The sequence below is a fragment of the Podarcis cretensis genome, assembly GCF_951804945.1.
Source record: "Podarcis cretensis genome assembly, chromosome: 8".
Classification (NCBI taxonomy): domain Eukaryota; kingdom Metazoa; phylum Chordata; class Lepidosauria; order Squamata; family Lacertidae; genus Podarcis; species Podarcis cretensis.
This window is the reverse complement of record NC_137177.1, coordinates 83,615,242-83,643,009: the sequence shown is the minus strand read 5'-3', so window position 1 is coordinate 83,643,009 and position 27,768 is coordinate 83,615,242. Positions and strand designations below refer to the sequence as shown.

Below are 27,768 nucleotides of genomic sequence, written 5' to 3'. Positions count from 1 at the left end.
ACAATGCCGCCCTGCTAGCCAGTTTAATCCGCTTCACACAAAGTCCACAAACCTCTCTCCTGCCATCTAGCAGAAGGTTGTAAAATAAATTTCTCTATACGCATGATGGCTATTTTATTTATAAACAGCTGGCTCATTTTTTAAAAAGAGCTTGACACCATGTGGAACAAAATCATCAAAACATCACAAGTTCAGAAAATCATGAACTAGACAAAGTTTCTAACATGTTGCCTCTTACTCATCTTTTCTGTAAACTAAAAAGCTCCAAATGCTACAAATTTTCCTCACAGGAAAGTGCACAGTGGCCAGTGACTCTGCACATTAATTGCTCAGCTGCACATTTCACTAAACAATTAAACTATTAAAATTTTGGGAGATTAGCAGCCAAACCCAACAAGTGCATATTATTGCTAGCTAGCTTGAGAAGGGGCTAAGTGCACAGAGCTATATTGCTGAAAGGCAGATACTCAGACCATAGGAATACAATCGGTAGAGTGAGCTTGGTGTGATGTCACTTCCCCTCTCCCGGATAATCTTATTTTTAAACATACTTTACAAGTTGTTGCCTGATTCTTTGTTAAGCATGCTAAGAGGCGGGAAGCCAGCTTGCTTTGTTAGCTGGACCTGCTCAATATATTTCAATTAATATATCATCTCCTACCAATAAAAACCCATCCATCTCACAAAAATACATTATGCTCAATGTACAATTGCATATGTCTGCCTAGAGAAGAGCTGTTAAAGCACATCAAGCCAAAATTATGTTTATACTAAATAGCAGGACGTGGGTGGTGCTGTGGTCTAAACCCTTCTTGGGCTTGCTGATCAGAAGGTTGGCGGTTCGAATCCCCACGACGGGGTGAGCTCCCATTGCTCTGTCCCATCTTCTGCCAACCTAGCAGTTCGAAAGCACACCACTGCAAGTAGATAAATAGCTACTGCTGCGATGGGAAGGTAAACGGCATTTGCGTGCGCTCTGGTTTCTTGCACAGTGTCCCATTGCGCCAGAAGTGGTTTAGTCCTGCTGGCCACATGACCCAGAAAGCTGTCTGTGGACAAACGCGATTCCCTTGGCCTGAAGTGAGATGAGCGCAGCACCCCATAGTCACCTTTGTCAAAGGATCCTTTTTTATACACTAAATGCTGCCATAAAGACTGTCAACTTTCAGCAGTAGAAAAGGTAAAGGTAAAGGACCCCTGACAGTTTAGTCCAGTCGCAGATGACTCTGGGGTTGCGGCGCTCATCTCGCTTTATTGGCCGAGGGAGCCGGCGTACAGCTTCCGGGTCATGTGGCCAGCAGGACTAAGCCGCTTCTGGCACAACGAAACACCGAAACCAGAGTGCAGGAAAACGCCGTTTACCTTCCTGCTGGAGCGGTACCTATTGATCTACTTGCACTTTGACGTGCTTTCGAACTGCTATGTTGGCAGGAGCTGGGACTGAGCAATGGGAGCTCATCCCGTCGCAGGGATTCGAACCACTGACCATCTGATTGGCAAGCCCAAGAGGTTCAGTGGTTTAGACCACAGTGCCACCCTGTGCAGTAGAGGGAAAGCCCAAAACAATTTTATCTTTTCTTTTATGTTATGTAATTAAAACTATCAGTGCATAATATAGGACTGTGATAATCTGCAAATATTAAAAAGGAAGGAAGACTACGTAGCAAAAACAGAAGGCAGGGTAGGTTAAAATGTACCAAGGATGGAGCTGGATTTCCCTCAACTCGACTGGGTCTTGCACTCCACCCTAGAGCCACTGTCAAAGCCACTCTCATTCCAATTCCCCCTCTTCCCCATCAGCCCCAGGGCCAACTTACTGCTGCCCATAAGTTTCTGCAACATTCTTAAGAGAAAACATGATGAGGAAGGAAGCAAAAATCTCAGATGCAACACCACATTCGGACTCTCCTGGCACAAACACACTGCCTTTTTAGCAGACACACACAGAGCTCCCCCCCCCCCCCCGGTGTCTTCGCTGGCTATTACACAATAGTATCTTTTATCACTTGTTATTGATTGGCTCTAATTGCTCTATGTGATTTTCGTTTTGTGGTCCGGCGTATGAGCAGAAGCTCTTCCGAAAGCTTTTTAGCCGAGGCTTGCACCAAGGGTTATGATGCCTGGCACATAATAATGAGTGTTGCAGGCAAAGCACCTCTAATTGCTTTTAAAGATGCACTCTAGGTTCCATTTTCATTCAGGCAGGAGGGTCAAAGCATATTCTAGCTGAGAATAGGTTGCCGGACTCAATGGATCTAGCAGATGCTTCCATTTTTTAACATGGCAGAAGGAGCTGCTTTGTCACCTGTAGAGAGCCTTGACTTCATCACTGCAGTCCTAAGTGATTAACAAGATATCCCTAAACTTCAATTATTATTTATTACATTTATATATCACCTTCCCACCTGCCCAGTGAGCTCTAGCTGGTGTACATGATTAGCACCCTTTGCACCAACTGTAGGTGGTTTGTGGGAGCAGAAGGGAGAACCTGAGTCCTTAGGACCAGAAATTGGGATGAGGGCTCAGGATGCAAAGGCCAAATGGTAGTTAGCTCAAAGGTCTGCCCAGCAGACTTGCATGCTTCCATGGGGGTCCTCTGGCACCAGAACTGACCCTGCTGCCTTTGTACTTGTGTGGGACTCCCATTTTCCTTGGTCCTTGCAAAACATTTTGACAGAAAGCTTGTCACGGAAGGGCTTGCAGGGCAGTAATGGCAGTGTCCCTTGATTGCAGTGGAAATAAACTCTTAAACTCAGGACCCGCTTAGCAGGAACCACCTCAGGATCAGGAAAAAAAGGGAGCCTCACCCCTTCACAGCTCACCTGAGAGATGGGACTTTTGAGAAAGTACACAAATTCAAGATGCAAAGTTTCCACAACTTCCTTGGTTACGGTCTTTACATATACTGAGTGCTATAGGAGTCAACTCTTAGTGGCTGAGATCCCTTCACACACACCCCATAAAATATTTGAGGGCTCCCCCCAAGTTGATGGGCATTGCCATTCAAATGTTGTGCATGTCCCATATCATGTGATCAGTTATGTGGGGTAGGGCTTACCGGAAACCCCTCCCCCCCAGTATTTTATTCAACTTGGCACCCCTGCTGAGTAGAAAAATAAATATTTGTTAAACAAAGAAAGGGGAGTGGTTTCTCTTTATCTGACAGCCTTAATAAGAAGCTTAATAAGAGAAAAACAACTACCAGACTTTTAGAATACATCTGAAGGCAGCCCTGTTTAGGGAAGCTTTTCATGTTTAACACACTACAGTACTGTATCTTAATATTTTGTTGGAAGCCACCCAGAGTGGCTGGGGAAACCCAGCCAGATGGGTGGAGTATAAATAAATTGTTGTTGTTGTTGTTACCGCTGGTACTGTAATTGGAACCCTGCTGATTTACAAGGCATCCTGCAGCTTTGATTGACAGGTCTTTGTTACATTTTGCTTCACCATTGTGCAAAGGGAGCTGGCTAGACCAAGTGAACTTTGGCACCTGGGGTTTGTTTCTGGTATGTGGTGTGTCCAAACAAGGGCTCAGTGTTCGTCCAGATGCATTTATTTGCATGCATTTCTAATGTGTGCTATGCCATCCGTCGGGGTATGCATAAAAACTCATGTATCACAAGTAAAACAAATGCAGCTCTGAAGTACTGTGGCCTAAAAGTTGTCTGTTGAGAAGAAAAAGGGATTCTGGGCTCAGGCCCACATGAGAGTCCTCCTCCTTCATTTAAAGTTACTCACCAATGATGCGAGGGAAAAGCACTCTGCATATGCTCAGCAGCACTTCCCTACATGATCTCCTTTTTGGCACCTGTTTCTGTAAAGAAGGGGCTTCTCAGAAGAGGCTCAAGGGAGGCAGCAAGAGGCAGAGAGGACAACACCTGCAAGAACATTTTGCAGCTGGTGTGATGTTGAACATGTTCAATCTTGAATTGAAAAGATATAAGGATGTTAACAGACTAAGTGAAGTTTATAAGAATTATGATTTGGAAAAGCCGTTAAAAGGATATGCATGGAAATTCAACCAAGGGGAAGCAAGGAAGTCACTTAACGATGTTAATAAGTGTAATTTTAATAAGGTTATGATTTTTGTTTATTTGTTTTTGTTTATAATTTTGTGAAAAGTAATAAAAAAATTTGAAAGAAAAAAAGAAGAACAACATTTTGCAGTTGGGCTGGAGCTCAAAAACCTCCTTGCCTTAAGTGTTTCCCTTTGCTTTCATTCTGGGGGAGCTGCAGCTGCTGCTGCTACTACTACTGGCCCAGGAAATGATTTTCCTGCTTCTCCCCAAGCAGAAATGGTTGTGCAAGGGCTCTGGCTGAGTGGCCTCCTCCCCAGGAGGGGCAAAGAGGCAGCAATGATTTACCAGAGCAGCAGCAACACAAGCACAAGGTCCCCCTGGGCTCTCGCCAGCCCTCCAACAGCAGACCTTTGAGCCTGCAGCCGGGAAGAGGAAGGCCAGAGCTGAGCCACCCACCCTCCCCCTGCCCCACAGCATCACCATGCTTTCCAGCCTCTACTCCTACCTGGTCTCCTGGCTGCCCGCCTTCCCCAGCCTGGCCTGGGGCTCTGATCTGGTGGACTCCGTCTTGCAGGGTGAGCTTCACCTCCTCCCGGGGGGGCCTTCCCCACCCACTGAGCCCTACCCCTGTTCTGACCTTTGCTTCCTTGCAGGGCTGGTGGGCGCCTGTGCCGTCTCCATTCTGGGCAGCCTGATGAAGATTTACATCTACATCAACTGTTTGAAGTGAGTGCTTGTTAGGCAGAGCAGAGATTTCTAAACAGAGAGCCGCTTCCTCAATCTGTCCTTGCAGGCGGCTCTGGGGTGGCTATTAACCCCTGCAGGGCTCTGATAAGGGGCTGACTAGGTGGTGGAAGGAAGGAGCCATAAAGACCAGCAAGCCGATCTGCCTAGTGTCACGTTTGCCTCCTGAAACCTGATGCTTTGATGGCTGTCTGTCTGCAGAAAGAATCTCAGACACTCCTATTAATTCAATAGGGATAAGCCCAGATTTTCTGCTCCTGCGAAGTTGATTGTCTCTGGTCTTGCCTTTGAGGAACCCCCTTTTAAGATCTGGTTCATGTGGGCTTCCACCAAAGCCATGCTTTGGAGTCCCAGGGATCCCTGGGAGTTAAATATTGGTGTGGCAGTATCTTATCTCCAGGGCAGGGCGCAAGCATGGCCCCACCTGGGCAGTGCCCAGCTGACTTCTTTGTACGCTGGCTGGCGAGATGCCTTTTGTATTGGTGAGAAAAAGATTGCCAGGCAAAGAGGCCTTTCTTGGCATTTCCTTAATCTTTTCAGCTTTGGAAAACAGAGTAGATGAGCACAGGCAATGGAAAATGATAATCAGCAGTGTATCAACAGTTTTTCAGAGGATGAGGTTGTCCTTTAGCCGTGATTCTTTGTATGAGGACAAGGGCATCGCAAACACATCCCTATGGATTTGGGGACGGTTTTGGTCAGGGCTGAACCGGGAGCTTAAATAGGAGCAGGTTTCATTTGATCACGGTGACCAAACTCAACTCGGGAAATGTGAAATGATCACAGAGGACCTGAACACGCCCCAAGATTGAGACAGGGAAAGGCAGCCAGGGAGGTTGTGTTTGCCAGCGAACAAACCTTTGTGCATTTCCAAGGGTCTTTTCAGAGCCAAGCCCCAAGAAGACCCTTTTCAGGCCTCAGAAACAGTACAGAAGAGAAGCACCCCCTCTGAGTATGTATAGAGTCCCATGCACAATTTACCCAAAGCCTGTGAGGTTGGATTGTTGCAAGGCCAAAAGGTATTTCCAGACATGCGTGAGCCCCCAAACCTCTCTGCCCCTGGGAGAGGCAGAAGATGGTTCTCCTGGAGTAAATGCAGAGGATATCAGGTTCCTGCCAACCTTGGAGACCTGGTGGTGGGAGAAGCCCTCAGCTCTCCTGGAAGTACTCAGATGGGACTCGGCAAAGGGAAGGTGTGTTTACTCCAGCTAGTCCCTGTAGCTTCCTGAGTTTGAGCTCTCAGTCCTGAGTGGGGAAATTGCCTTTCCCTTCTTGAGACCCTCATTTCTGCCCCAGCGACCCCGACCGGCAGAAGGAGAAGGAGATCATCCGCAACCAGTGGCCGCTGCTGGACCAGCTGCATCTCCTGGTGCTGACCGGGACCTTCACGGTGGTCGGCTATCGTGTGGCTGCCTTGGTGGTGCTGGAGTTCTCCCTTCGGGCCATCTCCACCGTCCTCTCCCTTGACAAGGTGAGCGACTCTTTCTTTCCCTTTTCCCAGTATATCTGAAGGAGCATCTCCACCCCCATTGTTCTACCCAGACACTGAGGTCCAGCACCGAGAGTCTTCTGGCAGTTCCCTCACTGCGAGAAGCCATGTTACAGGGAACCAGGCAGAGGGCCTTCTCGGTAGTGGCACCCGCCCTGTGGAACTCCCTCCCACCAGATGTCAAAGAGAACAACAACTACCAGACTTTTAGAAGACATCTGAAGGCAGCCCTGTTTAGGGAAGCTTTTAATGTTTGATGTATTACAGTGTTTTAATATTTTTTTGGAAACCGCCCAGAGTGGCTGGGGAAGCCCAGCCAGGTGGGCAGGGTATAAATAATAAATTATTATTATATTATTATTATTATCATTATTATTATATTTCTTCATGTGCGGGCTGAGGTGGGACCACATGCCTGCTGTGGAGGGGAGCCGGGGAACCCCCAAAAAAGCACCTGAGTGGAGTCAATATCACCAGGAGCCCTGCGATAGAAGGAAGCGAATTCCTGTGACAGTCGAGATTTATCCTGCCATTTGGATGGAGGGATTTTTATTTATTTATTCACTGCATTTACATCCCAGCTTTTCTTCCAAGGAGTTCAAAGTGCTGTACGGGGTGGTTCTCCTCCCCATTTTGTCCCCACAACATCCCTGTGAGGTAGGTTAGGCTGAGGCAGTGACTGGTCCCCAATGTCCCCCAGTGAGTTTCATGGCCGAGTGGGGAATTGAACTCTGATCTCCCTGGTCCTAGTCCGACACACTAACCACTATTATTTATTTCTTGAATTTATATGCCGCCCTATACATGGAAGTCTCAGGGTGGTTGACAGAACAAAATCTAAATCTAAAATCAAAATATATATAATCAAAATAAACACACACACCCATACACTGCCACCGTCCATATCGATTAATATATGAATGTATGGGAGTACAGTCGTACCTTGGAAGTCGAACAGAATCTGTTCTGGAAGACTGTTCGACTTCCAAAACGTTCAAAAACCAAATCGTGATTTCTGATTGGTTGCAAGAAGCTCCTGCAGCCAATCAGAAGCTGCAGAAGCTCCATCAGACATTCGTCCGCAAACTGGAACAATCACTTCCAGGTCTGCGGCATTCGGGAGCCAAAGCGTCCGAGTTCCAGGGCGTTCGGGATCCAAGGTACGACTGTATATGACATTGCATTTTTGTGTGTTGTTTCTTTCTCTTTTTTTTTACTTTCTCCCTTCCCCGCTTTGTATCACTCTATTTCTTTATAATTGAAATTATTTCTATAAAAAATATATTAATATACACTGCTACCATCTCTCAATTTCCACTGGGATCCTGCAGGGGGCGCACAGCAGCCAGCTCTACCTCCTCTGCCAGTACTCCTTGGGCTGCGGCATCTCCTGCAGCCTCAGCTACCTCCAGGAGGGGGCGCCCCACCGCACCTGGAACCTGCTCCTCAGCGTCGGCCTGGCAGGACTCTTAACTTACTATGTCTGGCGCCTGACGCGCCACATCTTCACCATGTACGAGCTCCACTGCAAGGAGCGCTACTGCGGGGCCTGCCTCTTCCTCCTGACCACCTGGCACGGCATCCCTCGCCTCCTCTGCAATGCCCTCAAGGTCACCTTCGTGGTGGCCGACCTGGCGGCGGTGGCCCTGATCAACCGGGACTTCCTCACCACCTCGGAGGCCATCCGCTTCTGGACCCCGCTCACCATCTGCTACACGCTGCTTGTCATCTACATGCAAGGTGAGCTCCTCCTCCCCTCGCTGGCCTCTGGCTCAGTGGGCAAGAACTTTGGGAGGGTGCTAGGTGTGGGCGGCCGTTGGCCTTTGGGTTCCTTCCCCAGCAGCAAGCAAGCAGCACCCTCCTGCAGAATGGTCCGCTTCTGGCACCTTCCCTTCCTGGAGCGGTTGGAATGTTTGCGAACGTTCCGTAGCATCACAGGCCATCAGAATAATGTCTGGTAAGGGGGAAAGTCCCCAGGTGCAACTCCTGGCATTTCTAGCTAGGGGGATCTTAAATACAAAGATCCCTTGTAGACCCGTTCCATCAACAGTGTCTCTGAAAATTTTTACACATCACTTGGGAAGACAGGCAAACTAATGTCAGTGTATTGGAAGAAGCAAAGATCACCAGTGTCAAAGCAATGATTCTTCAACATCAACCTCGTTGGACTGGTCATGTTGTGCGGATGTCTGATTATCGTCTTCCAAAGCAACTACTCTATTCCAAACTTAAAAATGGAAAGTGTAATGCTGTTGGTCAACAAAAGAGGTTTAAAGACTGTCTCAAGGCAAATCTTAAAAAAGTAGGATAAACACCGACAACTGGGAAACACCGGCCTGCGAGCGCTCCAGTTGGAGAACAGCCTTTTCCAAAGGTGTCATGGGCTTTGAGTGTCTTCAGAGAAACGTGCTTCAGAGAAACGTGCTAAGAAGAAGGCACGCTTGGCAAACCCTCACTGTGATCAACTTCTGCCCGGAAATCTATGTCCCCGCTGTGGAAGGATGTGTGGATCCAGAATTGGCCTCCACAGTCACTAATGGACTCATTGTTAAAACTGTGTTTACGGAAGACAATCTTACTTGACTACGAGGGATCACCAAAGAAAGAAGAAATGCAAAGATGTGTACAAGGCACACACACACAGAGACACACCCTGCCAGAGACCTTGAAGACCTGCTGCCAATTACAAGAGAAAGGCGGAGAAAGCATCTGATGATCTGGTCTAAGGCAGCTTCCTCTGCTCATTTGGGATCTCTTAACTGTGGAGGCCCCAAATAAAGAGCACACAGCAGAGCACGCACTTGCCACATAGGAGACCGCACGTTCAGCCCTACTCAAAAGGACATGAGATTGCAAGGCTGGCAAAATAGTATCAACTTGGTACAAGGCCTCTTCCTATGTTGACATGACAGTTCAGTTTCTTGTCTTTTTTAGAAGAGAGAATTGGACTGGCTCTGCTGATGATACAATCGTGGAATTGTAGAGTTGGCTCCTCTAGTCCCAACACCCTGCAGTTCAGGAAACGTTTGCTCCATGTGGAGCTTGAACCAGAAACCCTGAGATTAAGAGACTGTTCTCACTGAGCTATCCCTACAGCAGGGATGGTGGCCTGTGGCCTTCCGGATGATGTTGTTGTGACTCCAGCTCCCAGCTCCGGCCCTGACTCTTGCCCATGCTGGCTGCTGGGACCCGGAGTCCTGCAAGGTCAAGATGGCAGCACAGGTTCTCTGTCCCTTAACTAGACCATCACTTGCTTTTACTGCTCCAGATGCCTCCATCACTACTCTGTATCCTTTTAATGCAGGGATGGGAGAGCCTGTGGGCCTGAAGATGTTACTGGACTCCTCCAGCTCCCATTATCATCCCGGACAACTGGCTATGCTGGAGTTGGGAGACCAGCATCACTTGGTGTCCAGAAGCTGCCAAGTGAGCCCAGGTCGACCACAGGGCAGGAACACACAGGAGGCATGGAATGCAATTAGCTTTTATTAACAAACCTAGACAGCATCTTAAAAAGCAGAGACATCACCTTGCCAACAAAGGTCCATATAGTTAAAGCTATGGTTTTCCCAGTAGTGATGTACGGAAGTGAGAGCTGGACCATAAAGAAGGCTGATCACTGAAGAATTGATGCTTTTGAATTATGGTGCTGGAGGAGACTCTTGAGAGTCCCATGGACTGCAAGAAGAACAAACCTATCCATTCTGAAGGAAATCAGCCCTGAGTGCTCACTGGAAGGACAGATCCTGAAGCTGAGGCTCCAATACTTTGGCCACCTCATGAGAAGAGAAGACTCCCTGGAAAAGACCCTGATGTTGGGAAAGATGGAGGGCACAAGGAGAAGGGGGCGACAGAGGACGAGATGGTTGGACAGTGTTCTCGAAGCTACCAACATGAGTTTGACCAACCTGGCGTGCTCTGGTCCATGGGGTCACGAAGAGTCGGACACGACTAAATGACTAAACAACAACAACACAGCAGAGTCCTCTGGTTCACCTTAATCCAGCTGAGAAGTTGCTGAAACTGACCACTAGCCCTTCACTTCCCCCTCTAGCCTCTCACTCTGGATCCCTCCCAAGCAGATGAAGGCTGCGTCAAAGGGGAGTGCTCATCCTCTGGGCCTGTCTGGCCCAACGCTCAGCAACGTGCAGGATTCTCATCGATTGGGGTATCAGAAGGGGAAGCGAGCCAGCAGGACCGAGGCTGTCCTGCTGCTGGGAGCAAGGGCAACCTCTGACTGCTCTCTTTCTGAGTCTGTGCTCACACTGTGACGCTCGGCCTCAGATCCTGTCCTGGAAGGTGCCTCCTCCTCCTGACTCCCCTGGATCACTCAAACTCCCTGCTTCTAGCACCTCCCAGCTCGTCCCTTCCCCAGACTGCTCTTCCGTGTCCCACCACCAGGACCCAGGATCTAAGTCGTCATCTTCTGCATCTTCCCTGGGGGTCTCTTGGGCGGGGGGCTTCCACTGCTCTTCCTCATCCAGCCAGTCCTTGACACTTGGAGGACCACAGCTGTTCCCCATCCCTGCCTTCTCATTTGCAGAGTGTATCCAGTGTGAGTCTTTCTTAGGTTCATTAATTTAAACAAGTCTCCTCTGAATAGTACTGGCATTGTATATAAGTTGACCAGCATAAACCTAACCATTTTATCTTTCCTTTGTCCAATGGCAGAAGAGCAACGGCAGAACCCCACAGAGCAGATGGCCTACCAGACGGTCTTTGTCAGGATGGGGGGCCTCCTGATCCTGCTGATGACCGTTGGCCGGTGGATGGACATTGTGAACGTCCTTGTTTCACTGGTGGGGGAGATGTGGTGCCTGATGCGGGCGGGAATTATACTGGATATCTGCAGGAAGCAGGTGAGGAGGAGCAAGAGAGTGTTTGCGCCATCTGGAAGGTATTCCAAGATGGCAATGGGAAGGGAGAGGAACAGTGGGCTTTGTTGGGGTGGGAAGTCTGAGGGACCTCAGTGGAGGCTGCCACCACCTTGGGGGGGGAGAGACGATATTTAAAAGCCTATTAAAAAAACCATATTTGGAAACAGTCACACTGAATCATACCAGAGGTCCACCATTTTGTCACATGGAGGCCTGGAAAGCTCTCAGTTTGAGGAAGATGGTGAAAGCCAATCCCTGGGGTTTCTCTCCAACATCTGCTCCTGTCTCTAAACTCGGAGGACACATTTCCTGCTCTCCCGGCATACAGCCTGTCCCATGCTTCCCCAACCTAGTGCCCCTCCAGATGTTTCAGACCCAGGCAGAGATGGGAGCCACAGTCACCAGAGCGTTAGGAGAGATGGGATTATATATACTCAATGAATGTGTCTAATCTGCTTCGAAAGGCCACATCCTGTGATCATGAGCTCCACAAGTTTAACAGCTATTTCATGAAAGAAATGCTCCTCTTTGCCTGTCACAAATCTCCTCCTAATCATAGAATCATGGAATTGTAGAGTTGGAAGGGACCCTGAGAGTCATCTAGTCCAACTGCCTGAAATGCAGGCATCTCAACTAAAGCATCCATGGCAGATGGACAGATGGCCGTCCAACCTCTGCTTAAAACCGCCAATGAAGGAGAGCCTTCCATCTTCCAAGGGAGTCCATTCCACTGTCCAACAGCTGTAACTGCCAGAAAACTATTCCCATGTTTACTCAGAATTTCCTTTCTTGTAACTTGAAGCCATTGGTTTGGGTCCTCACCCCCAGAGCACGAGAAAACAAGAAATCTTCCTTGTGACAGCCCTTGAGATATTTTGAAGATGGCTAAACGATGCCATTGATTTGCTTTCTAGAACCTAATATTTCTGTTTTTTCTTTTGTTTGTGGTGGCACTTCAGGATTATTCTCAAAGGATCTCACCCTCAGCTTCTGCCTCCCGAAAACCCTCGAGACACTACAAAGACCCTTCAAAATCCCACTCTGCAACGGCAACATCCTGAAACACAGAGCGGGCTTTGGAGGAGGTTGATATGAGCCAGTGACTGCAGGTCCAAGGTGGGGAAATCCTAGGGGCTGGATTTCATCCCAATGCTTGATTTCATCTGGTCCACTGTACTCTGGACTCTCTGGGCCCTGCATTGGATGTGGGATAGATATTTCATGCCTGTCACTTTACTAAATGGTGACTTATTTATTTCTGTGCTAGTTGTTGCCTTGCCCAACTGCATTTCCCCACCCCATTAATTGCAACCCCCCTAACCCCCAATTTAAGCTATCTCCTCTCTTGAAAAAACAGCCAACCCTTTTTAATGTCAGCCTGCTATGGGAATGCCACCAAAATAACACACACTGACCACACAGGGGCTCGTAGGTGGACAGATTGCACCAAGGGATGATGTGCTTCATGTATGTGTGTTGCAGGGGGTGATGAAAATGCCCCCCATTGTCTTAAATAAACACTAAAGTACTGTGCTGATAGCTAAGGAAGGAGCTGGTGTGCCTAGGGAGCAAAGGCTTCTGACAAAAACTGGAATAAAGCGGACTTCTATTTTGAGTTTGACCAAACTGCAGGAGGCAGTGGAAGACAGGAGTGCCTGGCATGCTCTGGTCCATCGGGTCATGAAGAGTCGGACACGACTAAACGACTAAACAACAACAAATATTTATGTGAAACTCTGGAGTCTTTTTCATGCTCTCTGCACGCCCCACATTCCTAAATAAAGTTGTCCCCCCCCCAGCCCTTTTTCTCATCCGTCATTCCTCCTGCATCTTCCTATGTGTGTCGTTTCAATTGTTTGCTGAAGACGCACCTCTTTCCCTGGCCTTTGACACCTCAGCTCAATAGATCAATAGATGTGTGTGTTCAGGATCCACCCTATTCGCATGACAGTAGTAATTTGTTTTAAACTGTTTTTAAATTCCTGTAACCTGACCTGGATCCTGACAGTGAGCAGCAGGTAGGAAATTGAGATGATGAGAATAATAAACCATTAACAATGATATAGCATTCATGCATCAAAAATGAGTCTTGGAGCAGCTGAAAAACTATGGGATTATATTATGGAAATAAGATTTTTGTAGATCAGAGTCCAATGTGCGAAATGTTGCCTGTGGTTGGAGTTGCTTTGTTGTTGAGTGGTTTGGGGTTTTTTTGGCATTTAATTTCCCTCTCCTCAGAGTTTACTGTCTCCTTCTCCACACTCAGACGCTACTGAATAGACCCAGGTACTATGCTTGCTGAGGTTCACACTTTCTGTATCTGCTTATTCCATAATACATTTGGTAGCCGACAAGACTCTTTGTTACTTATGAAGGGGCTAACTTGCAAGAATGGTTATCCAACCAGAAGTTGGCAGGAGTGTCACCCATCTCCCTACCAGCAGAGATTCAGCCGAGGCCACCTCGCTTCTGGAATACATTTTTGCACCAGCGGGGCCTGTTACTGTTTAATCATGGATCCATCAGCCACCTGGGTGATTATCTGTATTATTGTGGGGTTTTTTAAAGCTGAATTGTTTGGGAAAATCCGGGCATATGGCAGCCCATGTCGGAAGTGTAGATTTTGCTGAATTTCCGCTCAACAACTTTTGTGTCCGGATTTTCACTTATAACACGGTGGTATACAAAAGTAATTTTATCAATAAAAAATTAGAACATAGTCATTGTGGCTACTGGCTACTGACAGCCTTTATCCCCAGTGCATTTGTCTAACTCTTATTGACTAGCCACCCAAGGACCTCCTTAACCAGGGGTCAGCAAACTTTTTCAGCAGGGGGCCAGTCCACTGTCCCTCAGACCTTGTGTGGGGCTGGACTATATTTTGAAAAAAAATAATGAACGAATTCCTATGCCCCACAAATAACCCAGAGATGCATTTTAAATAAAAGCACACATTCTACTCATGTAAAAACACGCTGATTCCCGGACCATCTGCGGGCCAAATTGAGAAGGTGATTGGGCCAGATCCAGCCCCCGGGCCTTAGTTTGCCTACCCATGTCCTTAACTCTTACCCATTGAAATTTGGGGGTCTTTAGTGTGCTTAACTAACCTGTAGCTGCACTTTGTGCTACAAATGCCTTGCTGTTCAGGAAGCTATGGGGAGAATTGTACGTTATCAGGAGTGTGGGAAAAGCTGGCCGGGCAGAGCCAGATCCATGGCTGTGTTGTTGCAGACGGATAAAACCACAAAGTGATTTAATCCCCGTGTGTGCAAACACCCTCTACCTACCCAGAAGCCTCTTTGCAAACTGGGGTTTGATCAATCCTTCCTTCCTTCTCTGCCTCGAGCCTAATCTTGCATGCCCTTCCTTTATATTCTTAGTGCTGTGCTCCACACCCTTCCCTTCCCTTCCCTTTGCCTCCAGCCCTTGTAATCATGGGGATACACGATTATGTGTGGAGGGGAGGCCTCCCACACTTGCACTTCCTGTCTGCCTGTCTGGTTGGCGAAAAGCAAGGCTTATATGGGAATCCTCAATGGGTCTCCCACCTCCTCCCTCCTCCCCACGCCAGCTCAAGCTGACTCAAGGCTTCACCACTGCAACTCAAATGAGCTGTCAAATGCTGACACAGCTCAGCTGCTTCCGCAAGAGTGCTGGACAAAAGAAAGGAAACCACTGCAGACCAGGAAATAAAAACATTCAACCCCACTCCAGAAAATGATTGAAGGAGACACAGAGGAGGAGAGGGCGGTGGTCCCGCTTATCCTTGCAGCCTAAATCTCACTGAATTTGTCTCCGAAATGTGCCAAATTGAGACCTCCAAAAGGTTGCCAGGCACGGGGGCTGAATGTCCACTCCAGGATTGGAAGCAGGCAGGCAGCCCCCCTGGGTGATTCCCATTGCTGGGGATCACAAGTGGGGAGGGGCTGTTGTGCTCATGTCTTGCTTGCAGGGCGGGGGGGGGGAGCTTCTCTGGGGCACCAGGCTATTGGCAAAACTGAGCAAGGTGGACAAAGGGTCTGGCTCAGTGTAAGGCCACTTTCCTACATTCCTGTGTGAAATATCACAAGGAGTCGAAGGCCTTTGTTCTATCCTGTAGTTTGTGGTGGCGCATATTTGCAAAGGTTCATTCCAAGGCTGGCCAATGACTCAGAGCACGCAGCGTCTGAGCTCTGCTTGGGAGTTGAGAAACACATCTGTACCCTTGCCCCTTGCAAGGTCAGGCTGGAGAAAACATTGTCTCCCATAGAGGGAAGTGGTCTCCATGAAGCAGCAAAGATGATTCAGGGCCAAGACATGAGAGGGGAACGCCAGAGGCAGAGAGACTGTCACTAGGCCCACAACCTTACCCAGTCCTTTGCAACGCTTGCTTCTTATGCCAGCTGGCTTTCGTTGCAGTAGCCTGTGGCGGTGAGTTCCACAGCACCTGAAGCACTGTTTCCTTTTGTCCTTGGATAGTGTGCTGCTAGTGGGGAGAGGGCTGCTGTTGTGCCCAGGTCTCACTCACAGGCTTCCCTTTGGGGTAACTGGTTGGCCACTGTGAGGACTGGGTGCTGGCCTAGATGGGACTCTTTATCAACTTTTCCAGCAGGATTCTTCTGGGATCTGCTGCCAGCGGGCACCACAGCATTCTCAGCCTCCCCCCTTGGCACCCACTGATCCTGTACCCTGCTCCTCCTAATTTTAATTTAGAATAAATTAGGGTTCTTGGAGTGAGGTGCCTACTTTTTTGCGTTTCACCTGCCTTCTTTTGGAAGTAGGGTGTAGGACAGGCATAGGCAACCTCGGCCCTCCAGATGTTTCGAGACTACAATTCCCATCATCCCTGACCATTGGTCCTTTTAGCTAGGGATGATGGGCGTTGTAGTCCCAAAACATCTGGAGGGCCGACTTTGCCTATGCCTGGTGTAGGTTTTATGTGGTCTGAGGATTGCTGGTTTTTGTTCTGTGAAATGGCGGTGCTTGTGAGTGTTTCTTAGGATTTCAAATGCGCCCCCAGGTCCAAAAAGGTTTTGCGGCCCCTGGGCTAGAGAGGGTTCAGAGAATTTAAACCTATTTTTCTTGGCTTCAGTGACAGGGCCTGGATACCCATGTGTGGCAGAGGGTATCAGTGAGTGTGTCCAGGAGAAGTCTTTGGGGGCAGTGGTGCCAACTTGGAATAAAATATTGGGGGGCCCAGGTAAGCCCCAACCTGCATAATCGATCACATGACTCAGTGCACACACACCATTTGAATGGCAATGCCTAAATATTTTAGGGGGGATGCACGAAGGGACCTTGGCCCCTACACGTTGGCTCCTAAGATGTTGGCCTAAATGGGCTCTCTTTTGGTCCAAGGGAACAGTGGCGTAGCGTGGGGGGTGCAGGGGGGGCCGGCCGCAACATCTGGGGGTTAGAGTTAGGGACCGCAAATCCACTGGTTAGGGGGCGCAAATTACTTGCCTTGCCCCGGGTGCTGACAACCCACGCTACGCCACTGCTTCCAAAGGCGCAAATGCCGATGGGGGGTGAGGGCTAAGGCTCTCCGTGGCTATTCTGTGCCCCGATGCGGCTGCATCTTGCCCCCCCAGTCAGTAGCAGAGGCAGCCGATCTCTGGCGCCCCGTTTTTGGGTGTCCTGATCTGGCTGCCTGGCGCGGGCTGCTCCTCCACCTCGGGCCGGGCCGGCATGTGGGAGCTTGCCGGAGAAAGGGGTGGGCTTGCAGGAGGGGAGCCCCCGGACCCAGGTAGGTAGCGGGACGGAGGGGGCGGGGCGCGCGCGGGCGGGCGGGGCCACCTTTTGTTCGAGGAGGGGCGGGAAGCGGGCAGACGGCGCCCGTCGAGGACGGCGAGCAGGACGCAGCAGGCGGGGGCAGCAGACCCTTCCCTCCCGGCGACCGGGGCGAGATCAGCCGGGGGCCGCCAGCCCGGCCCGCCTCCCTCTCTCTCTCCGTTGGCACACGCCTCCCTCCCTGCCCCTCTCCGCTGCGCCGGGCAGGTACCAAGTGGCCGGACCAGCGTTGCCGCGGATCCAGGTAGGGTGGCGTCCAAGGGTGTCCGGCGCCCTTGTGGGTGGCCCTCCGCAGCCTCCCCGGCCCGCCAGAAGCGAAGGGTCTCCCGCCCTTTGGGGCCTCCCCCTGCAGGAGGCGCCCGTGGGCACAGCCCTGCCTGCCTCGCCATCCAGCCGGGAGCTGCCCCATTCAATGTCCCGGAGGACTTTTGGGGAGCCAGGGCGGAGATGGGGGGGGGGAGCGCGCCCAGGGGTGGATCTACTATGATGAAACTAATTCAGGGCCCCTAATCCTGGAGGGGCCCCCATTTAGTCTACATTGCTTCTAAGATTTGGGTCTAGTAGGCCAAGTTTGATGGATTTTTTTTTTTTTTTGCTGGATGCATTTCAACGATCCCAAAGTTTGCACAGATGTTGCAAAGGTGTGGTGATCCGTCGTGGAAGATGATCACAGTGGTTACCCAAAACTTGCTGCTGGTTGCAAAGGGGCCCGCATAACAGTTCAAGCTTCGGGGACCCCTCCCACAAATGTAGGTCCGCCACTGGGGGCGCCTGTTTCTCCTCCACAGACACAGCCTCGGTGCAGGGAGTGGCCCCCACCGAAACAACCCCCTACCCAAAGAAAGCCTACAGCGGTCTTGATTCCTAGCATGATTATCCCCACTTCAGTTCTCCCTACAAAACGTTAGTGTTGCAAACTCTTGTGCCTCGTTTCCTCTCTTTTTTGGGGGGGGAGTGGCCTTGTCAGGACCCTGCTTCCCTCTGCTTGCATGGTGATCCTGGGAAAGGGAAACTCTAGCTTTTGCTTGTCAGGACTGTGAGCCTGGTAAGGTGATAACTTAGGTACCCTTGTTTAAGTGAAGGTGTTGGTTGTCTTTAGGTGAAAAACCTCTGCACTTTGAAAACGAAAATAGCATGCATGTGCAGCTTAGAAGTTTGTGTCTCCAATATTGTCCTAAGAGGCAAAGGCTGCAATCCAAGGCACTCTTCCCAGGGAGGAAGCCCCACAGAATACAAAGGGGACTTACTCCCAAGTAGACATGGGGTGCATGCTGTGAGGTTTGGCAAGGCAGAAAGGCCTTCTTCCATTGGCAGATGAGGAAGTGGCTGGCTTTCCACCAATGTGTTGGAGGCTTCACCCTGAAAATGGGACACACACACCCTCCCGCAGGCTGGCTGTAGGCAAGGGTGCAAGGCAGAGCATCACCTCTCTAGCACCTTCAGAATCTTATTTTTTTGTATCCTCTTGCAATAATAATAATAATGGTGTTGCTTTGTACATTTATTGTGTTTATTCTGCTCTTCACAGCCAATATAGCATTAGGTCCTTTGCAAGCCAAAGTGTTACAATAGAATTAGTGGCTGGAGAGGAAGGGATCTATTTTTTTGGCCATCATAGCTAGACAGGGACAGAAAATTCAATTCAGTTGACATTTAAAGGTGAACTTACTTAATTCACACTGAAACAATTTGTAAACCGAAACACAGCAATCCCTCATAATTTGCACCTCTCCAGAATTTGCAACGTAGCTCTCCAGCTAAGAATATATGCATCCAACCAGCAAATATCCAGAGTAGCATTATAAATATTGTTTTGCGGAAATACATTTATTACGCAGTGTGGCATACAAACACATCTATTACAGAAGAAATTCACACTAACATGCTTATGAATTCCCATGAAGACTTCTTAAGAAATATTGCAAACTGGTGTGGAAATGTGGAAAACTGAATTTAATATTGGAAAAATGAGGAATTGAGATAAACCAAAATTGACTCATAGCCCCTCCCTGCTCCAGAGTAGCCTCCCCCAGAAAATGAGGGAGGCTTCTAGTCTAAAGAGATAGTCATGGTGGGTCCTTGAGCCAGACAGCTGCAGGCCTTTCAAGAGGCACAGGAGTTTGGAAAGAAGCCAGAGGAATGCCAGAAATTATGGGTGGCAGGGGACAGGGAGATAAAAGAGGTGTCCAGGTTAATCTTCCATGGTTGCCCAGAGAAGCCTGAAGACCCCAAGGCATGGCGTGGCCTGCTTGTTTAATTAGAAGGTCAGGCTCCCTGTTATTTGGGTGGGGACAAGTAAAGTATTTAATTAAACTGGCAGCCACCTCCCCTGATTCTGCACAGGAGAGCAGAACTATGCATAACCACAAACTTTCACATGCCACCCCAGTAGGGGGAAGCGTAGGAATGCTTTTAGCAAGTTATAGAGGGGTAGGAGTAAAAAAAAGACCCAGGCTGTTCAGCTCCACTGCTGCAGACACAGCCTGGGCGTTGGGGACGAGCCTCAGAGCCAGCACCTGCCTGAAGCAGGGCTGCCCTTTGCCCACTTCCTTATCGCTTCCGCCCCATTCCTTGTGGGATGGTGATGAGGCAGAGCTGTGGCTCAGAGCAGCTGCCTCAGGACTGGGCTGTGGCAATCCCTTGGCTGGCTCCACGTCAGGCCTCCTGTTGAAACGCTGCTCCCAGGTCTGTCAGGTCTTGTTCTGCTGCAGAGAAACAGCTTTTCCTTTCCTTCCCTGCTCCCAGGAATGAAGATTTTTTTGAGGCAAAGGAGGAAGGAAGGTTGGTGCACGGGAGTGCCAAAGGGAGAAATGGCTTCTTGTTTTGCAGCGACTGCTCTGTGGTGTTGTTGATTGCTTCCCACTTTTTTCTGCTTTAAATTTTGTGAAGTGCTTTTCATGCATGGTAGTTTTGTTTCGTTTGTGCATCTGCCATTGTTGGACCCAGCATCTTGAGACTCAACTTTCATGTTCCAAAAAGGCAATGCTCCTTGTCCTTTTTAAGCTGTGTTCATGAAATGGGCCGCTCCGTGGGCAATGCCTGGTGGAGCTGGGAGGATGGAAAAGGAAACAAGAAGGGAAATGTTGCCCTTTGCCTTCCTTTGCCACATGCAACAGAACACAAGTATGCAAATTAATTTTGATTCCTTCTATTGGGTCCCTTCCAGCTTTACAATTCTGTGATTGCAAAATTGCTGTACCATGCACAATTCATATAGGACATGGAACAAACTTATATTGGAGCATTGGTTGAGCAATTTTGGCCCATAATGTTGATTCCTTTCGCCATAATGCAGCTGTTGACGTTTTGCAGATGTAAAAAGTGAGGCTGGTGGCTTCACAGAGCCTGCAGCAGAGATGGGGTGGAAGTTGGCTTTCCCAGACCCAAATTTCCCCACCCATTCCCACCATGTCATTCTCTCTCGCTTGCTCATTCGAGCCTCCCAAATAACCAAACTGCCTGGAGGGATGGAAAGATTCTGGGAACGGGGCCTTGCAGGACCACAACCCCAAATGTCTCTCCCTCTGTTCTTTGTCCCAGGAGAAAATGCTGTCCAACAAGGTGGAGAAACGGATTGCCTCGTCCATCTTCATCACCCTCACTCCACCCAGGAGGGACCACATGGTGAGAAGTGAAGCAAAGTCACAGAGGGCTCAACTTCCACCCAGCAACAGCCTCTCCAAGGAGGCATTGAAGTCTGCTGCTCCCTCCCTGATCCAAACATCTTCTGGCACTGTTAAAGGGAGCAGAGGCTGCTATGAAGGGACAGTGGGCGTTTCCAATGGAGGTGAGAGGAACTGAAATCACAGTGAAGTGATGCTGTAGTCTGTCTCAGGTGCAGGGGAAGCACAGAGAGGACAGGAGGACAGCTGGCCAAGACCCTTGTCCTGGAAGGGCTCCCTTTAGCCAAGGCTCAGCTGAGGAGCCCATATCCAGGGCCAGGAGTGTGAATCAATTAAAAATACAAGCATTCAACTAAGGGCTGTAGCTCTGTGGCAGAGGTTCAATCCCTGGCGGCAGCATCTCCAGGTAGGATAGGGAAAAGATCCCTTACCTTAAACCCTAGAGAGCTATTGCTGCCAGTCAGTGTTGGCCATACTGAGCTAGGTGGACTTGATGGTCTGACTTGGAATAAGGCAACTTTCTGTGTTCCGATAGATGTTTGCAAAGTGCCTTAACTGTACCTTCATAGAGTGTAGTAGGAAGAGAGGAAGCTGCATTTGACAGAGTCAGACCTTTGTTCCCTCAAGCTCAGAATGGTCTACACTGACTGGCAGCAGCTGTCTTGGATTCTAGGCAAGGAGTCCTGCTGGGTGATGCCATTGGGGATTCAGCTTGGGGCCTTCTGCATGCAAGACAGCGGTTCGACCGCTGACCTGTGGGCCCTTCCTGCTTTCAGTTCTGAGCACCAGTATCTGGGAGAGTAATAATGCTCCCTCAGCTTGTTTAGAGTATGTTTAAGAGTAACCCCTCAGCGTCCCACACTATCTAGGGTTAAGCAGTAGGGGTTGGGGTTTCTTGGTATCTCCTAGCATATCTTCAGAACAAGTTTGAGCTGCTGAACCTCTTGTTTTAAAAATGTACAAAGATGATTAAACCAAGTTTTGAGTCCTTAAGGCAGCTGTCGTTCTGTGTCTGTTTCAGGTTGTTCTGCCTTGCCAACTCCTCCCATCCTGTCCTGTAATGCAGTGGGCCCTAGCCTGGATAGCATCTTTCCTCCACCACCACCATGTTCTAAACCTTTCTCAGTGGAGACACTTGGTTCTGATCTCCAGACACAAACATCAGTTTCCCCCACACCCTTGCAGGTAACCTTATTTCTGCTGAAGGATCTATCTGGACAATCACCTTTTAATGCAATAAGTGGGTAGTTTCTTCTCTCTTGGGCTCGTTCCACATGACTTCATATCAGCTTGTTCTCTTTGTTATCATCGAGGACCCAGGCGATAGTTGCTTCCTTATTTGAGCCCTTAAACCTTGCTGAGGCATTGTTTTCCTACAATTAGCTGGAGGCTGAATTAGAACATCTACACAAATATTTACTATAAGTCTATGTTATCCAGCAATATCTCTACTTGTGGCAAAGATCCTTCTGCAATGTTTGTTCACAAATAAGTCCCATTTAGCAATGGTTCTTTAATTTTTTGAAAAGAGAGGGGTAACTAGTAAAGCTCCCCCTGCTTGCCCCCAGGGACAGAAACTGACACTGAGGTCGTTAAAAGAGGCTATTAATTTTCTACCATGATCAACAGGAAGCAATAAAGTGGCCTGAACTTGCAAAAAGTAAACTTTTCACTAAAGGCACAAGAGCCCTTAAAAGCATCAGTTGTGGTTCATTTGCTCATACCTTTGAAGCTAACCTCTGCCACCCAGAAATATATTGTGACGGTGCTCAGCCTGCCTTAGTCTACTTCTTCCTGTTTTCTAGACGACTTCAACCTTTGCAGCAGAACTGAGGCAACCTAAAATTCTGACCTCAACCCTTGGTTGGGCTGGTGAGCATCAGACAGAGAGGAAGGTGGAGAATACTGTTGCAAAAGGTAAGAATAAACTGCACACCAAGAAGGAATATGTATGTGTAGAAATCGGTTCTTTTGGGGGCTCCATAGAATTATTACAGGTAACTCACAACTTATGCACATTTAATTAGTGTGTGTGTTCAGCTTTACGTACTTAGCAAAAAAATTAAAAGGGGGGTGGAAATGGAGCAGGAGTCCAGGAAAAATGACTTTGGCAATCCTACCTGCAGTTGAAACCAATGTGTTTTGACTGCGTGCAGTTTTGGTTTTACATGTGATCCCCAGAACATAGCCCCCATGTAAGTTGAGAGTCACCTGTGTTTCCAAAGTGCTACTCTTTACAAAGGTTCCATGGATTAACCTTGGGAGAAAGGGACCCACTGACTTAAAACATATAGGATTGTATCCAGTGCTGGTCCTAATCAGAGTGGACCCATTGACGTTAATGTCCACTACTAGCTCAGCCCATTAATTTCAGTGGGTCTGCTATGAGTAAAACTTTGTTGGATGGAAGCCCATGCGATTCTTTCTTCCAGATATCTGTGCTTTTTGTCACAAAAACATCTCTCCTGGGACTCCCACGCTTGAGGCGATGAACAAACAGTACCACGCTGACTGTTTCACGTGCCGAACATGTCACAGTGCCCTGGTGGGACAGCGCTACTACCAGAAAGAGGGGCGGCCCCTGTGTGTCACCTGCTACCAGGTACATATCTCTGCCTCTTCTCCTCTCCCCTGTTTTGTGGCTCAAGGTCCACAGGACACCCATGGACCTTATTTGTGTGCCCTCTCCAAAAGAGGTGTGGAGGGTGGCAACATGAGAATGGGCCTTTTCAGTGGTGGCTCCCTGATTGTGGAATAGTCTCCCCAGGGAAGGAGGCCTGGTGCCATTAGTGTTTGTTTGTAGATTCCAGGCTTATGGCTTACTGGGCTTACGGTTTTTAATGGGGAGGGTAGTAAATCCTCCTCAAAGTAAATCCATTGAAGTTCATGGCCATGACTTACTTAGATTCATTTAATAGAATTGTTGAGTTGAAAGGCACCCCAAGAGTTATCTAGTCCAGGCATAGGCAAACTCGGCCCTCCAGATATTTTTGGGACTACAACTCCCATCACCCCTAGCTAACAGGACCAGTGGTCAGGGATGATGGGAATTGTAGTCTCAAAACAACTGCAGGGCCGAGTTTGCCTATGCCTGATCTAGTCCAACCCACTGCAGTGCAGTGTGTCTACTCTGAGTAGGTCTTGGTTGGATACAACCCGGGGTGTCTTACACACTGAGTGTTTTGAGGAAAGCATCAGAATGCATGCTATTGACCCCCTTCAATCAGGACACTGAAAATCTGCATCTAATATCTCTCTGCTTCATTCCGGATACATCCTGCCCTTCCAGAACACCCTGGAGAAGTGTAGAAAGTGCCAGGCCTTAATCGTGAACCAAATTGTGCGGGCCATGGGCCATGGATTCCACCCAGAGTGCTTCACCTGTGTCGTATGCCACCGGGCCATTGGTGACGAGGTCTTTGCTGTTGGCGACGACGATGCTGTGCATTGCCTGGATGACTTCTACAGGTATGACGATAAGAACTAAGCACTTCTTGAAAGGTGGATTTAATCTCCTTTTCCTCATACCAACAAAGTTGACGTCTGGGGTGCCCTGAGTGACGCACACAAAGCACTCAGAGTTTAAGAAGTATTTGGGATAAGATAAAGTTTGTGCCATGGACATGCAGAGGGAATCATAGTCACGACCTTTCTTTTCCCCTTCCAGGAGGTATGCTTCTGTGTGCAGTGCCTGTGAGAGGCCCATTATCCCCAGTGATGGAAGGGACTCATACAAGATAGAGTGCATGGGGCAAAACTTCCATGAGGACTGCTACCGCTGTGAAGTAAGCCTGGGAGAGGGTTTGGTGTCCAATGGCTGAGGTCATGCAGTGTGGGAGGGAGATTAACCAAGATCATCACCACGAGCCATGTTTGAAGGCGAGTGCCATTCTTTAAAATGTGAAATACAAGTACTGTTCAAAGGTTTTCAATCATACATCAAAAGTAAACGAGGAATAACAGAGAGAGATTGAGAATCAGGGGAAGGACTGCAGCTCAGCTCAGTGGTGGAGCATCTATTTTGAATGTGAAAGGTCCCAACATCTCCAGGACTCCCAAGTTGCAGCTCACCAAATGAATGTGGACAAGACAAAATATTATGGATAGTTCCTTTATAACAAAAGAGGGGGCATATGAACAAATGCACTGGAGCTGTATTTGAAGGACTAGTAAATAGGTAATAAGCAGTGTTCAAAACTTCCATTGTTCTATACACATTTTTGCGACAGGGAATTTCATTAGGGCAGTTTCTGAGCTCTCCGTGCAGTACTGCACCTAAGATTTCAGACTGAAACTGCAGAATGGAAGGAAAATAGGTCCTTTTTCTGCCTCCCCACTTCCAGCTAGTTTCTGAAGACTAGAGAAGAGACCCTCTTAATATTAATATTAGGGGGTAGGCAGGGGAAGAACTAGAGCACGTGAAAAATGAACTTAATATTTTAGCTGCAGTTCATTAATTTTTAGATTTGTATTCTTGTTATAAAAAAGTGTGCCTAGACGTCCTGTTATTGCGCCCATAACCTAGGTTTAAGGTGCCATTTAGCTCCTAGCTTTCATATCTCAGTTTCTAACACTGGTAATAAGGTGTGAGTGTTCGGGATCTGTATAGGGAAGGTCTGCACAAATAGCTTTAAACTGTTGTGACCCAGGAACACAGAAATCTGTCTTATATTTAGTCAGACCATCTACCCAGCTCAGTATTGTCTATGCTGACTGGCAGCAATGGCTCTGCGGGGTTTTAGGCAGGGGTCTCTCCCAGCCCAACCTGGGGATGCTGCCAGCGGGGATTGAACCTGGGACCTTCTGCATGCAAAGCAGGTGCTCTGCCACAGAGCTACAACCCTACCCATAAAGGGACGCTAACCACAGATAAACACTCTATTTGTTCCTTTCATTCTGCAGAGATGTTGGGTCTTGCTGTCCCCAGAACCCACAGAAGAGGGCTGCTATCCTTTGGGAAACCACCTCCTCTGCAAGTCCTGCCACATCAGACACACTGAAGAATCATCTTGCTGAGCAAATGAATCACAAGCATATTTCCAGACGCTGCAGCACAGAGCACAGGAACCAGGCAGTGGTGTGCATCAGCATTTGGACGTCCCCGTTTGTGCCTCTCCTGTTAACTTTCAACTGAGCCTTGGGGTGGGGGGGAACCTTTCAGTGTTGGGGATTAGTCCTGGGGTTGTGTGTAATGCAAAGGTTGGCAACAAGGCTGGCTAAAAGTCTAGGGTGGAGTTATAGGAATCTCCCCCTACTGTATTGTTCTTCCTTCCAGTGGCCTTGGCTGTAACAGCCTGTAGCAGTGCAATGCCTCTCCTGGGAGAGAGACTGAGCCAGGAGAAGGTTTTTTGTTTTTTGTTTTTACCACTAGAGGGCACATGTGAAAGTTGGTCAACTGTCAATCATCCATGGGCAGGATTCCCCCCCTGCAGGCTGCCAGTTGCTTTCCACTGGTGTAATATATGAGCATCTTTTTCCAAAGAGGGCTTGTGGTCTCTTCCAACTCTATGATTCTATGATTTCTATGATATATAATGTGTGGAACCCTTTTCAGCCAGCAGAACATGGTATGGATGTGTGTGCAGCTCAGCTGCAAGGTGGTTGATGGATTCCAAACTTCTTTACTTGGGATTTATTCCCTACCTTTTGCTTCGTCAGTCTAGCAAAGCCTCAAGGCTGTTGGGAGCAAGACTATTGGTATAAAAGCAGCAGGACCTTACAAGCACCTTTCTTTTCCCGAGTTTATGTTTCCCTCCCTGTTCTTCAGAGCCCTATCTGAAATCCCATGGCAGGGCTGAGAGTATAGCTTCTTGTCATTGAGCATGGGGGATATAAGTCTTAGGATCACCTCTATCTGGGAGATCTCTGGAGGGAACTGAGCAGTAAGTTGTTAGGAAGCTTTATTACAGGGTCTTTTAACAATGTAAGTCCGCATTCCCAGCTGTCATCCACCTTGCTTGAAGAGGTGATAAGGAAGGAGGTGAGGCCTGGAACAAATTCAGGTGTGTCGTGACCTCACAAATGCATCAGGCTTAATCTGTGGGCGAAAGGCTAAGCTCCAGGACCAGATCTGAGTGGCAAGGCTCAAAACATGTGATGTGGTCATGAAGGCAAGCCTGCTTTTGAGCAAATACAGAACACACCACAAGCAAAGGACTATAAACTGGGCCTTGCCATCTGTAGGTTTGCTGTGTTGTTAATGTATAAATTAAGACTATCACACCTTATTGTGTGGTACTTTTGGTTTTGCTTGGAGCACCAATCTCTGAGAAACACCTAATTGTGACTCAAATGCTTGCACCAGTATCAACCTGGGCAAATGTTTCATTTTGCCTGATAAAACTTTAAGGCTGTATGTGTCTATATGCACACTCTCTTGTGCACACTGAAGGCACCTTGCCCAGCCCATTAACACACATCTTATCCACCAGGGGGCAGCACAAGGCAACACTACCTTAATAGCAGGTTCTGGCAAAAGCTATTTATTAGGTATGGGGAAGAGGGTCTTTCCACCTTCATTTTAGCCTGAAACTGTCACGGTATCAAAAATTGTTTTGCAGTCTTAATCATATATATATATTTGTACCAATCAGTTGTTTAAATGCATGGAAACAATGTACGGGGTGTGGGATTCTTATGACTATTATGATTTTTTTATGCTTTTGATATCTTTCCTGTCTGTCTGCTGGACTGCGCTGATGTTCACTTGAGTTTTTCCCCTCTGGAAACAATATCAGGAAGCCGTAGCTGGCATCAAAATTACCACACGTATACGCGAACTTGATTAAACTTGACTTCAAATGCAATGGCTTTCTTCTGTTTTGATGTTACAAGCAAATATATACAGTGGTACCTCGGGTTACAGACGCTTCAGGTTACATACGCTTCAGGTTACAGACTCCGCTAACCCAGAAATAGTACCTCAAGTTAAGAACTTTGCTTCAGGATGAGAACAGAAATTGCGCGGCATTGGCGCGGCAGCAGCAGGAGGCCCCATTAGCTAAAGTGGTGCTTCAGGTTAAGAACAGTGTCAGGTTAAGAATGGACCACTGGAACGAATTAAGTACATAACCAGAGGTACCACTGTAAATGGATCCTATAATGCCATTATGTGATTTTCTGGTTAAATCAATTAAAAATACAAGGTGAGAATGCTACAGGGATCCAAACTGTATGCTGTAGCCTTTCCCAACCTGGAGCCCTCAAGGTATTTTGGACTACTCACATCTGTCCAGTCATGC

The 27,768-nt window shown here is 48.3% G+C and overlaps 2 protein-coding genes across 4 annotated transcripts; both read left to right on the top strand.

Moving 5' to 3' along the window:
* The first annotated feature begins 4,338 nt into the window (after window positions 1-4,338).
* Window positions 4,339-13,193, top strand: TMEM82 (transmembrane protein 82). The gene is made up of 6 exons (XM_079987201.1): window positions 4,339-4,597; window positions 4,676-4,748; window positions 6,063-6,237; window positions 7,587-7,995; window positions 10,927-11,114; window positions 12,092-13,193. The coding sequence occupies exons 1-6, from the start codon at window positions 4,504-4,506 to the stop codon at window positions 12,191-12,193; spliced, it is 1,041 nt and encodes a 346-aa protein (XP_079843327.1). The 5' UTR covers window positions 4,339-4,503; the 3' UTR covers window positions 12,194-13,193.
* A 3,745-nt stretch (window positions 13,194-16,938) lies between these two features.
* Window positions 16,939-27,333, top strand: FBLIM1 (filamin binding LIM protein 1). Of its 3 annotated transcripts, none has more exons than XM_079987179.1 (8): window positions 16,939-17,148; window positions 20,445-20,691; window positions 21,549-21,712; window positions 22,333-22,444; window positions 22,960-23,129; window positions 23,817-23,995; window positions 24,195-24,312; window positions 25,430-27,333. In XM_079987179.1, the coding sequence occupies exons 2-8, from the start codon at window positions 20,451-20,453 to the stop codon at window positions 25,541-25,543; spliced, it is 1,098 nt and encodes a 365-aa protein (XP_079843305.1). In that variant the 5' UTR covers window positions 16,939-17,148; window positions 20,445-20,450; the 3' UTR covers window positions 25,544-27,333. The 3 variants fall into 3 exon arrangements, with proteins under 3 accessions (XP_079843305.1, XP_079843306.1, XP_079843307.1); XM_079987180.1 differs by lacking the exon at window positions 16,939-17,148 and adding an exon at window positions 19,397-19,685; XM_079987181.1 differs by lacking the exon at window positions 16,939-17,148 and adding an exon at window positions 19,790-19,808.
* The last annotated feature ends 435 nt before the right edge of the window (window positions 27,334-27,768 follow it).

Coding starts and splice junctions, on each gene's coding strand:
- TMEM82 (XM_079987201.1), top strand. CDS start 4,504: ATGCTTTCCAGCCTCTACTCCTACCTGGTCTCCTGGCTGCCCGCCTTC. Junction 6,238..7,586: donor CCGTCCTCTCCCTTGACAAG/GTGAGCGACTCT, acceptor GGGATCCTGCAG/GGGGCGCACAGCAGCCAGCT. Junction 7,996..10,926: donor GCTTGTCATCTACATGCAAG/GTGAGCTCCTCC, acceptor GTCCAATGGCAG/AAGAGCAACGGCAGAACCCC.
- FBLIM1 (XM_079987181.1), top strand. Junction 23,130..23,816: donor TGTGTGTCACCTGCTACCAG/GTACATATCTCT, acceptor CTGCCCTTCCAG/AACACCCTGGAGAAGTGTAG. Junction 23,996..24,194: donor TGCCTGGATGACTTCTACAG/GTATGACGATAA, acceptor TTCCCCTTCCAG/GAGGTATGCTTCTGTGTGCA.